The 13,222-nt window shown below is 45.1% G+C and overlaps 1 protein-coding gene across 1 annotated transcript in view; it reads right to left on the bottom strand.

Annotated features, from left to right (window-relative positions):
* Window positions 1-5,037: 5,037 nt before the first annotated feature.
* The window catches only part of tars1 (threonyl-tRNA synthetase 1), a 21,575-nt gene continuing 13,390 nt past the window's right edge, over window positions 5,038-13,222 (bottom strand). The window contains exons 13-19 of the mRNA XM_008288146.1: window positions 12,136-12,273; window positions 10,332-10,409; window positions 10,148-10,248; window positions 9,730-9,834; window positions 9,423-9,495; window positions 6,362-6,476; window positions 5,038-6,190 (exon numbers count right to left, since the gene is read on the bottom strand). Of these exons, the coding sequence (XP_008286368.1) occupies window positions 6,042-6,190; window positions 6,362-6,476; window positions 9,423-9,495; window positions 9,730-9,834; window positions 10,148-10,248; window positions 10,332-10,409; window positions 12,136-12,273 (759 nt within the window). The 3' untranslated portion in view covers window positions 5,038-6,041. The remainder of the gene's footprint in view (window positions 6,191-6,361; window positions 6,477-9,422; window positions 9,496-9,729; window positions 9,835-10,147; window positions 10,249-10,331; window positions 10,410-12,135; window positions 12,274-13,222) is intronic.

The raw sequence follows: 13,222 nt of genomic DNA, 5'->3' as shown, positions 1-13,222 counted from the left end.
GGGCTGGGCGGCCGGAGGGGGGTTAACTGTTTCGAATAGCTGTACAGTGCTCGCACGGTAGATATGACTTGATGCTCCTGCAGCATGGGTGGTCCTGCGTTTGATTTTATACTGCCACCTATTAGCACCACGAGCTGGTGATTTATGCAGCTGTCAGCTTCAACTTCATCAGCTCCGTCAGCCGCTGGTGAATTGTGGGTATGCTGGCAGAGCCGACCCTCCTTGCACCTCCTACTCTGGGGCTAAAGTAAACCACCCCTGAGAGCAGAAAGGAAGAAGAAGAAGAAGAAGGAAAAAAAAAAAGCTGCTGTTAAAGAGAAAAATAGAATGTAGATAAATAACAAGCATGCAGACCACTGAGGCCTCCTCTGTGGAGAGCTTCCAGCCCAAACATCTGGCCGGCTGCGTATAAGGAAGAGACTGTGTTTGGATTAAAGCAAGGTGAGAAAGGAGGAATTCATGGTTTGAGCGGCCAACTAACAGTTGAACTACTTGGAAATCAGTCAGAGGCGGGGTTATGAAGGGCGAGCGTTAGCGGGAAAAAGAAATGGCCGCATTCACGACAGCAAACTTTTCTAAAAATACATAGGTACCGCGCTCCACGCTGGGCTCATTTGCGTGAGAAAAGAACGTTTTTAGGGGGAAAATCTGTTGAAAATTAGTCATCGGGGTGAGCGGTGAGTTATTCTGCGTCAGGTTGTACAGCACAAAGTAATGGAAACTGTGGCTAACAGCTCTTATTCGCTGCTGGATGAAGAAAAAGGTGTTATTCCCCGTGGGCAGAGCGGAGTAATGGCCTTCTGTTTTTTTTTTTTTTGCTTGGTTGTAATGAGGTTGCTTGATTCATGCCGGACCGGTGCTTCGAGCCAATTTCAACAAACACAGGAATGAAAGGAAGGTGGACGCATATGGGTGATTTACCGTATTCTTTACCATAAGGAGCGTATTAGCAACGTTAAAAAAAAAACAAAACACACGCTTGGGCTGCTACCGTGAACGAGCTTCAGGATTAAAACTCTGATTTGTGGAAAAGGCATCGGGGCTTCCAACGTGTCAGGGGCTAATTGCTTTTACTGCAGTCGCAACTCAAGAACGTCAAACTTTATTAAACACCTGTTAGAATAATACTTGTCGCGGGGAGTTTGTGGGAAAACGTCCTGTTGGATGGATGTGAAAGGAAATAAGATGTAGTGGTTTAGATCAGTGATTCCCAAAGCGGGGTCCTTCTAGGATCCGTGGAAAAAACTGTACAGCAGCCGGATGAAAATATTCCAAAAGAGCATCGGATTTGATCTTCACTGAATGTATTATCACAACAACCGGTTGCTTCCAGCTGCAGCAGGATCGTTCCGCCCATCTGAGTCAGTTATGAGCGCTTCAGGCCATGAAGCTGCATGAAAACTGCTTTGCATGTGAGCCGAGAGGTGGAATTATCAGCTGAGGTTGTGGATAATTAGGTAAAATAATTGCCTGTGATTAATTAAAAAAGTAATAGATAAATAGTTTAAACTGAGCCGGTTTCTTTATGTTGTCTGTAGCTTTGTTTCCGGTGCCGCTGCCGCTCCGACTCTCCCTGACCCCGCTGCTCAGTTTGCCTTGACATGCAGCTGTCTTGTGTTTGCAGATCCTGGAGACCTACATCGCAGATCATCGCAGTGAATTGTTGCTGTTGGCTACATGCAGGGTGTAACTGGTGGTGAAGGCCTCTCCTCGGTGTAAAGTGGTTTGCTTAATTCATGCCGGGTCAGAAACAGAGGTCATACTTTTGAGATGAGGAAGAAAAAAAAAAAAACACGCCTGCTATAAGGTCACACGCTAACGTTCCAGCTGCCAGAAAGTGCGATCAAACGGTTCCCAATTAGAACCATATAATTTGGTAACATTATGATATTAAAGCTGGGAGCTCGGTTTTCCCAAGCAAAACTAACTTCACGAGCGGCTGACCATAATTTGGGGTTCCGTTGCATTTATGCAGAGGGGTAATGGTGCAGGAGGAGATTGTGTGCATGTGTGTGTGTGTGTGGTGCAGGGCTGATAGGAGTTGCTCCAGAGACAGAGAAGTATTCTGGAAAAAAAAAAAAAAAGAAAAATGGTTGGTAAGCATTCAAATATGTTTGGCCCAGAAGCAGCGTGACTGGAGGATGAAAGGGTGGAGAGGAGGTAGGAACACGGCTGCTGTGTCACCGGGGAGGCTGCTCGGCTTCTCACCGGCACTGTCGGGAAAAAATACAAAAAAAAGTTAGAGGGAAGAAAAAAAAAAACCTTTTTACATTCATCATACAGACTGAGCATACAACAGCAGTGACTGCTGTCAGTTGTCATGGAGACAAAGGGAAATAAACACAAAAACAAGGACAACAACTTGTTACTGTGGAGGAAGTAAAGCAGGCAGATGGGATGAAGAGTCTCAGCATCCATGATGTGGTTTAGAACAACAGTCGACATGTTTTGGGGGGAAATAGTTGAAAATCGATCCCCTGTTTGTATTTCTTAAATATCCCATCAGAGCAAGAAGCTGTTTAGCTTAGCTTAGCATCAGGACCGTAACCAGATGGCCTGGCTCCGTCCGGAGGTAGCGCAGTCTGCCCAGCCGCTTACTAATACATTGGCCCCTAAAAGAAACTATATAAAATCCACATTAAAGTGTTCATATGTGTCCTGTTTGTTTTTTAGGGCGGTTGCTCTTATTTCTGACTGTGCGCAGTTGCCAGGCAACCAGAGGGAAGACACATGAAGCTACAATGACAAGGTCCGTCGGACAAAGCCTCCGACTGGTGAGCTGTTGTTCTTAATTTAATTATAAGAAAACAAGATGATTAACTGATTAACTGGGGAGCTTTAATGTTCTGGTTGAAAGATTTTTCTCTCTTTTTCTAGTCTTCATTCTAAGATATGCTAAAAAACTGCTGCTACAACAATACAAACGTGGAAATGGTAAATTTTCTCTTTGAATTATTGAAAAAATATCAAAGTATTCCCTTAAAACTGAACCGTCACCATCACAGAGGTAGTTTGTGATCACTTTTTGATGTTTTTGAAAACCACTCGCAGCTTTGATTAATAATTAACTAACAGGATACCAAACAAATCGCATTACAGACTGTTTGAAAACAAGAAAATGCCAGATTTTAGTCTCAACAAGAGAGCTGCTTTGTCAGGTTTTTAACATCACGACTCGTCAGAGCTGCAGTGGGACCCTTTATTTTTCTTTAACACGTGAATCGATTCCTTAAAATGCATGTGCGGCACCAGAAAGCAAAGTTTGCTCAGTTCAGCGAGGCGTTGTGACCCTTCGAGGCCCGGGTCGCCAGCCAAGCATACGAGGGGAAGGATGGGACGGAACAAGAGGGAGCGAGGATCCACGGCGAGGCCGAGAGGCGGCAGCAGCAGCAGCAGCCTGAGCCGAATCCCCAGAGATCTCTGGCTGTCTCGCTCTGTCTGTTGACACTCTCCTACTCCATTGACTTTTTCATTAACCCCTTATCAAAATGTTTTTCTCTCCCACACTCCACTGACATTAGCCACATTCCCCTCACCTCCCCCACCTCCCCCCCACCACATCTTGGTTCAGCTGTTCCCCCTTGTGGACACATGAGAGACGTCTTCAACACCAACACGTTTGTTTTTGTCGTCTGGTTGTCCATCTGATTCTCCTGTTTTCCTGCATAGATGATATATTGTTATGTAATGAGGGCGACAGAACAGCGAGGCCACTTTTTAAGAGCTCTTTGTCAGAGAAACACATTTTACATTCAGTGAAATAATGACCGAGGCTTTTAAATCCTACGACCCTTCGTCTCAGTCAGTGTAAAATATAGACCCATACAAGAAACCAAACCTGTGAACATATTTTATTTGGTGCTGAAAACTTCAACTTGGCCAAAATAACTGATGGCTTCTCACGTATTTTAATTACTTGCAACTGGCGGAGCGGCCAAAATCAATGTTTTCATTGGCCTGCATTCAGAGTTGTGCGCCTGCTGCCTCTTCCTGCGACCATAAGACTGTGTTTCACTCTGACTTGAACCCCGGCGCCTCTTCCTCCTCTCCTGTTTGGATGGACGTTGATTTAAACAAGCCATTTCTAAATAATAAAAAAAAAGCCGGGAACGGTTACGGCCATCTCTTACTGCAAGGAGAACCTTAAATCTGTCAAGTGCTTCATAAATACCGAGGCCGAGTGAGCAGAGAGTGACAGAATAAATGCAACAGTTAAAAGCATTTTAGTTTATTTTACCAACTTTGTGGTCTGTCTCTCTCTCCGCAGAAACTCCCTTGGCATTAGTCTGAGCTGGGCCACTTGTGCCAGCTGTTAAACTGCTGAAACATATGGCTCATCGCTGGTCTGGCTCCAGCTGTGTAGGTAAAACACACACATATAGCACCCACTAGTGGCGGCGAGGACAACATGAGACGAGTGTAGAAGATGCAGATTGGGATGGAAATGCAGTGAAAGCATCTAACTGGAGCACAGATGGCAGCAACATGCACTTATATGCACTTGTTGCATGTAATCAGGACCATTTCGCTAAGTCTTATGCATACCGGAGTGTAAAGCCGAGTGTTTAAATGAAACTCTTCTCGCTGAGGTGTGATGCTGCTGCCCTCCGGGTTCAGCGGGCGTGTAATAATGAGCAGCGTCAGGTGTTCAGCCGACAGCACATCGCCGGTTTCCGTGATGATGCGCCGGAGGAGGGACGCCGATAAGGATCCACAACTCATCTCTGCAGCTCCTCCCTTGTGGAAAATTAGATGTTTGCGTTCCCATAATATCAAACTTTGACCTAAATATGCAGAATCTTGAACTCTGAGTTCTGCCAGAAACTCTTAATTTAAACATATCAGCTGCAAGACTATTAAGTAATAATTTAATGGGCATCTTCATGTGTGTGTTTACTGATTTTCAGGACGACAGCAGGACAGACAGTCGATTCCAGCAGCGTAATTAAGAAGACAGCCGTGAAAAATTTGGTCCTCAAAATTCTGCCCAAAGGCGAGTATGATCCTGTGAGCTAAACAAAAAACTGTGCACACTGGTAAAGAATAGACTGTTTAATTATCAAAATTCATGTACAATTCCCTGAAGCAACAACGAGTGTCTGATACAAAGTGTGGAGACGTCGGTACAAACGGCCTCTGCTCAGATCAGTTCATTGCATCTGGAAAAGGTTTCAAGAAAAACAGCTCTGTGGTGCAATTTGTAGTTATTCACAGAGGTGTTCTGTGAAGCTCTTTAAAAAGAAATCACATTACAGTCTTACTAGTTGGATTTCGGTATAAGCAGGAGGGATACGGATGATTAAACTTCGTTCCATGGAGTACAGAAACGGAGAACAGCGATGCGAACAGGCGACGGAAGACACCGGGAAAAGACAGTGGCAGCAGAAACATGAGACTTCTTAGATGAGGACAGGCGAGGCGGCGTTTGAAGGCAGTTCTATCCTCCTGTCACAAACAGATTTTAACCACGTGGCCCCTTTAAACGAATAGTTTGGTTTCTCTGTAGTGAGGTTAAAATGAGCTCCTTATCCGGTGTGATAGCTGCAGTTTGAGAAAGGCTAAGTAGTGCAGCACTGTGAAGGAGGTCAGCAGCAAAATGCATTTCAGCAAAAGAAAAAGATTTAACATCTGTTCAAGTGTACGCTTTGTTTAGAACATCCTCGCCACTTGACCACGCCGTCAACAAGCGCTTTCCTTTGCATCTCCTCAGCCGTAGAACTTCTGTGTCCTTCGTTACACCTGCAGCACAACACAATGTGCGAGTCTGGTGCACAGGAACACACAAGTTTTACACAATGCACAGGAAAGGATTGTCTGCTAGCGAGGCAGAGCGCTGAGGTTACACCAGGTACTGGAGGTAAACAATATGCTTTTTGCTGCTGACCCCATGCACAGCGCTACGCTGCTTAGCTTTCCTGCCAGCGCTCTCCTCTCTGCTTCTTCAAACTGGGTGACTAAGGACCTCACACAACCCCACTTCAAAGAAACAAAACCATCCTTTAAGAGACTTGAGGTGCTGTCGGGAAGCTGCTTGAGAGCGCTCAGAACTCCTCCTCGGCGTTCAGACTCCTGGAGGTCTTGAGCTGCTTGAGACGCTCGATGCACTCCTCCACGCTGCGCTCGCCGTGGACTTTGTTGTCCCGGGTGCGTACGTTCACAGTGTTGCTGGTCTTCTCCTTCTCTCCCACCACTGTTCCCACACAGGGGAACATGCAAAGACGAAAACAAAACAAAAGGAAAAATCAATATCCAAGACGGACGGCGAGCGAGCGATTAGGAGGGAAAAGTACAAACGGGAGTGAAGTAAGAGTGTGTGTGTGTGTGCGTGTGTGTGTGTAGGTGTGTGTGTGCTGCCACTGACCCAGGATGAAGTTGTACTGCGCCAGCTGTGCGTTTCGGATCTTCTTGTTCAGGGTGCAGCCCGGGTCCACGTCCACGTCCGCCATGAAGCCGCTGTTGTGGAATTCCTGCCTGACCTGCCACATTAACCGGAGACACGACCGACAGCTTAGTCCGGGCCAGCATGTTCTGGGAACTAATTAATCTGCTTCTACACATTCTGTTTTTGCAAATTGGAATCACATTCACACGTTGGACAAGTTCTCAGTTTGGACGGAACACGGATTGTATTTCTGCACCCGTTAGCATCACAGTTTGTGGAATTAACTGTGGGCACGAAAATCAGAATTGTGAAGCTCGTCTCCTGCACATAAAGCCTGTTGGTGTCTCCAAAAGAAAACTAATTGAGTGTACTTTTATATCACTGGCCGTTAGGTCTATAAGTTGTGGTGACACGAAAAGTAAGAATGAAGAGAACAACAAACAAACAACCAGCAGACAGGATGTAAACAAGCCAACGAGTTGATGGAACGTGTTGGGAACAGAAAACTGAAGCAAATTGTTTTTATTAACCTGCTTGATTGGCTGTAGCTGCGCCTTTAGTTTCAGTTTCTCTAAACATCTTACAGCTAAACTGGGAGCTTAATTACAATTTGTATGATCTGCTCGTGTCGGTCGAGGGCAGCTGGACGTCTTTTTTGTTGTTGGAGATGTTTCACTGTTCATCCTGAGTTTAACCTGCTCCTGGTGTTAATCATCAACCACAGCTCACAAGACTCGAGGTGCGACTAGCGATGAAACCGCCAGGAGGGGGATGTCAGGACGGCATTATGTGACTTCCTTTGCTCCTCTTTTAATCCAGAATCCCACATCGTACACTGCTGTATGTAGCTGAGACTACAGAACCTCTCCACAAGTGCATGGCACAACACGGGAGAACCATCTCCTTAAAACAGCCTGAAATCCTGTGAGCTGGGCGTGATAGTGGTACCAGAGCTCCACACCAGTTAGTCAGAACCGAGGGAAACTCTTGGATGACAGAACGCCTTCAAGAACCAAGAAGACGTCCAGCTATCATCTCCAGAAGCACTGACCACGACCTGGAGAGTTTAGGAGACTAGAACTTGTTGGACCAACTGCCTGAGCTGATAATAAGAAAACAAACTAATCTCTAGTTTTCCTCTAAGATGCATTAAAGGGCCTGTTAAGTACTCTGTCTGTGTTCTATCTACGGTAGATCACAGCCAGAAAGGAGGACCGACCTCCTACTGAACCAACGTACTGCTGTGGATCGGGTCGGAAACAAAACCTACTTTAATCACCTAAAACGGGCCCAGCTGAAAAACACAAACCAATCAGTTTAAGTGTATGTATTTATAGCTGCTTAGCTTCCATGCTAGTTTCTCTGCCTGCTTCTCCAACCTGTGCACGCTGACCGTGATCCACTATAATTAATATAAATACTGTGGATAAGTTTTTATTTATCACAATAATTCAGCATTTGTAGAGACATAATATACATCTTTAAGCACTTTTACATTTAAATAACCAGATCCCTGCTTTCCCTTTTTGCTACTTTCCTGCTAATGTAGAAATCTTTGCATTAAACATGAATTTAAAAACAGGCTTCTCCTCTCGCCGCCTCACCTCGGGGCGAAATAGAAATAAAGCTGCACCAAAAACAGCTCACTTGCTAAACATCTGCTTACTGATGTACAAGTAAGCAATATTTCCTAAATGCCAAACATGCAGCTGTGCAGAGAAACCTCCCCACTCAGTCACTGCAGCGCCGCAACTCAGACAGGTGTTGGACCGAAAGCTGCTTTGAAACGAGTGAAATCAGATGTTTTAATGATTTACCGGAGCTCAAACTAAGTGACTTTGTCCATGTGGGATTTTCTGTTTCGTTTACAGTCGTGACTCGATGATCAGACACTAAATGTAAAACCTTCTTTCATGTCAGATAGCAAGGCTGTCGGATTGTCCAGACGGAGGTCCAGATACGAGGAGGGCTTGATGCTGGAAGGCTCATTAGTTGTTCATTATTGTTCATAGTTGTTATAATAACTAGTGTGTTGTTAGAACACTACGCATCGCTGGATTTCAGCCTAACTGACCGGGGCGCTTGTGCTTGTGTACATTCCACCCCGGGGCAGCGCTCTGACGGGGTGGAAGTGTTCAGAACACACAGGCAGTACTTGGCTGCTGATGCTAGTTTAGTTAGCGCTCACACTTCTGTTTCCTCCATCGGTGGCGGCGGGGGAGTGGCAGATACGCTCCACCGTTACCATCCATGTTTACTTCCATAAACACTGAGCACGCTCGCTGCGTGTGACGTCGTCGTGTCCTCTTCTGCGCATGCGGGACACTTTTGGCTCGTATGAAGTTCACACAGCAGATCACATACAAGTCGCATTGAACTGGAAACATGAAGGAAGTCACAAAGAAATCCTCATTGAGCATCAAGTCCTGCAGTGTGAACGTAGCCAATCTGTGGGATTGTTCAGTCAGATAATACGCCGTCATCCTGATTGGTGACATTAAATGTCATGTCGGAGTCACAATCCAAGGCTGTCTCTATGTTAAGGCTGTTTTTATGGGTTCTGTTGGTTTTTCCTAAAAACCTGTTGGATAGCAGGTTTAGGATTGTTAAGGGTCGATTATAGAGTCACGGCTGTGTTTTAAATGTCAAAACCGTCGTTATTTTAATGTGCAGAGCCAAAATCATGATATTCAATTAACTGTGCATCCTTGAACACTTCATACAACTGCACTTCAAAGAAACCCTTCAATAAGAAACAGAAGAAATGGCAGTTTTGCTCAGCAACGTAAATCAACGTGTATTTTACAGCCAGGATGAAAAAGGCAGCTGGATGTTTTTATACAACAGCAAAGTGAGACGATGCTGTGATAGTGGAACAACACAGGCTTTGACAATACACAGGAGTGATAAAAACAGCTTCATAAAAGCGCTTCAAAGTCAGTAAGTGTTGGAATAAAGTGCTTGACAGCTTTATGGTCCTCATTGTACCGGCCCTGTAATGTGAATATGTACTTAAGCGGCCGAGGTCAGCGTCGCTTACCTTCTCAGCGTACTCCTCGCAGGTCGGTCCCACGGGTACGACCATCACTTGTCGAGGGGAGAGCCACAGCGGCCTGGACAGGACGGGACAAATTTGCATTCGGCTGATTAGTAGAAAAACAGGCCTCACGCAATCTGCTAGAAACCTGTGCAAATATTTACGCCCCCGCGGAGCCGAGACGCTTCTATTTCCATCCCGTGAATGTGGAAATCATTATCAACGCTCGGAAACGACCGCAGCAGAACAGAAATGTCAAAAGTCTGGAGTCACGACGAATCAACCTTTAAAAAACGGATCGTTTACAAACCATTTGCCGCCGTAGTTCTCGGTCAGGATGGCGATCATCCTCTCCACTGATCCCAGGATGGCTCTGTGGATGATCACGGGTCTCGTCTTATCGTCGCCGTCGTGGCTAAAAGGCAAAAAAGGACAAAATAAATCAATGAACAGATGTAGAACTTAGTAGTTATAATAGCAGCGCTATGTTGTTGTTTATGTTTAACAATTAATAGACAGTTAAAAGTGTGCAAGTGCTGCTCGTTTACTGCTGTTTTTGTTTTTTACAAGGTTACTATCTGTAAAAAAAAAAAGCAAAACTCCAGCGGTGCTTTTGTTTTGTTGGTCTCACACATACAGTCTTAGTTTCTGGGAATAAGCTTTAATACAAAAACATTCGTCTGTAACGTGTGTTTATTTGAGTCTGTTTAATACGGCGTAACGGTTACCTGACAAAGGTGAGATTGAAGCGGATCGGCAGCTGGAAGTCGAGCTGTATGGTGGCACACTGATGGTATCGACCAATGGCGTCCTTTATCTGAATGTCAATCTGCAGACAAAGGACACGTGTGATCAGCAGCCCGCTCGCCGTTTCACAGCTTAACAGCATCATTACGGCGGCACACGGCTCACCTTGGGTCCGTAGAAAGCGCCGTCACCCGGGTTCAGAACCCATTTCTCTCCAAAGTCGTTCAAGCTGTTCTCCAGTTGCTGTAAAAAAAACAAAACAAACAATCGCTGCTTTGTTACGATATCGACGGCTGACCAACACGCCGGTAAACAGTATTCAGAGCTGACATTTTCTTCATCTGGAACTAATCGCCCAACTGAGAAATGTTAACGTCTCAATAATACTTTATGGTTGCTTGTGGGGCTTAATGAGGTGAAGGGGGGAAACACGCAGCAGCAAGTTCTGTTCCAGTCGCTATGCCAAGTTTACAATCGTGAATATGATTTTCCACCTTTGTGCGCGTGAGCATTAATCACAAACAGTCAGCGCTGAATTTAAAGAATGCTTTCCTCAGAGATGCTTGTACAACTCCCTATACTCTGTGTATCAGCAAAGTGTTTAATATTTAAATAGCTCCTGTGGCCACTGCATTGATTGATAATGAAATAAGATGTTAAAAACAACATCCACACCCAGCAATGTTTGAAACCGAGGCCACTGAGGACGGAGCAGTGACACCACCGACTGCAAAACAGGAGCAGATATTAAAAGGAGCTCTTTAAAGTTTATAAATACCCATTAATTGAAAAATAGAAGGGCAAAGAGAGCCGGTAATAAAGAGTAAGTACCCTTTTCTGCCTCCTACCCCGCTCACACCTCATAATTTGTCATTTATTCAAGTATGAACGTAATTACAGTCCCTGGTTATTTGTCAGCGCCTAAAACCAAAAAATCACCAGAACGAACGCTTTCCAGCGAGACATCCGAGGCGAGCAGAACCGAGCGTTTCCTTTTAGCAAAAAGAAAAAACAGAGGATGCATTTCCAAACTCCAGAACATTTCTGACACCACGCCGCAGCCAGCAGTAGATTAAGATGACAAACACCACGCCGTCGCCGCCGAACGAACGACGACGAGACAATCAATATGATAAAAATCAATGAAGTGGGGGACGGACGGGCGCAAAAAGCATCGGCTTGTTCTGTCAGCGGAGAGTTTCTACAAAAAAAAACAAAACCCAACACAACAGGGGAAAACAAAACAATCAAACGTCTTCGCGGCACAAATCGAGTGCGCGCTGCAGATGTAATATTTAACTGGTGAAGTAACACACCTCTACAATCAGATCGAGAGGAGAACAGACGCCAAAGACAACCTCGACCGACTGTAAAATCCAGCAAACACCTTCCCATCCGCTCGGCGCCTGCCAGCAGAGGCTTAGCTGACTAATAAACAATTTGTATGTCCTTCATACACTGGAGCGGCTGACGGTATAATCCAGCATACATGTGGCACCTTCATCAAGCGTCATTAGAGAGTGACTCAACAGATTCGACTATTAGGCTTCAAGCTGTCCCGGGAGGAGACCCCTTCTGTGGTACATCTAATACCGAAAAGCACGAAGCAATAAAGCCTCATTATAACTCAGTCCAAGTCACTCGCTCTTGTTATTATTTGTTTGTGTTTGTTTTAAACACAAGCTGAGCAAATTAGAGCTGAACTACTGATGTAAAATGTGGAGCCGGTCTTTAGAGAGCAAACTTGATTTGACAGCGACGGCAGGCAGCGCCGATGTGTGGATTGATTCTCTGGAGAGGAACCGAACTAAAGGCAGAGAGAAAACTCATTAAAATATAAATGTTCTCTGGGTCTACAAATCTCACTCTTCTTGTCTGTGAAGTGGTTGATAATATCATACATCAGCGTCCTAGCTCTCCGGTGTGTGAGCGGCGTTCATGTTTTTGTACGACAGGGCCTTCCGATTACCTTCTCAGCTTGGTCCCAGATCGCCGGCTCTCCCAGGAACTTCTCTGGTCTCGTGGAAAGGTTGAGCTTGAAAGTGAAGCCGAAGACCTTGTAGACGGTCCGCAGGAAGTCCAGGCAACCCTTGATCTCCTCCTCGATCTAAGGGAAATAATAGAACGTGACAGGATTTGAATCGTCCATGTGGAGAAGGTCACAGGTTTAGTTTCTGGTGTGATGACGGCACAAATCAGATGAAACTACATTTTATTTGATGATAAACTGCTCAGTTATTTTCAAAAAACACTCCCAGAAACACTTTGTCCACTTCCATCACATGTGGCAAACGATAAGCTTTGAGCAAGCAGTTTAAAAGTTAAGGACATAAAACACTGTGAGAAACGGATCGCTCTCTCAATCTCTAATCATGGATTGTAAATTCAATGGCGGCCGCCAGATAAGAGCACATTTTCTGCAGTCTGCTTTCCGTTTGCTTGGATTTCGCAGATAGTGAAAGATAATACGAGTACAAGCTGTGCCTTCCAGCTGCTGCAACCAGGGAGTAAATTAAAAGCGAAATAATTCATGTACAATCAAATAATTAACCATCCAATCCACCGCTATTACTATTAAAGAGAAAACAAGATCAGTGGGATCCCGGCTGCTGTGTCAATACGTCTGAACAAACTACTCGCCGTTTCCCAAAATCCTGTGTGTGTTTGCGTCGATACTGGCGATGCTGTTCTCTGGTCAAAAGACTTAACTTCCAAATTGCGACGTCGGGCTGCAGACGCCTGTGGAGTTCTCTAAACTCACCCGAGAATGTGACAGAGTGTTCACCGACAGCATTACCTGAATTTATTCAATAAAGTGTGTCAGCGAGGCACTGATGCACCGAGAGCCTCGAAACTTTGGCTTCCTCCAAACAGGCATCAGTGATTCTCCACCACAAGTAACTTCTCTACAAACTGTTTACCACCATCTGCTTAACGCTGTTTAAGTGCTTTTTCCTGGATACGTAGGCGTTGAAGTTCTATTGATTAAATTAAAATGTCATTTATGAAAAGACGTTCAGTGTTAACTGTGGAAAACTCTGTCTTAAAGGACGCTG

The sequence above is a fragment of the Stegastes partitus genome, unplaced genomic scaffold, assembly GCF_000690725.1.
Source record: "Stegastes partitus isolate 25-593 unplaced genomic scaffold, Stegastes_partitus-1.0.2 Scaffold543, whole genome shotgun sequence".
NCBI lineage: Eukaryota > Metazoa > Chordata > Actinopteri > Pomacentridae > Stegastes > Stegastes partitus.
Note: the sequence above shows the minus strand (reverse complement) of the source record. Positions and strands in the feature narration are given on the sequence as shown.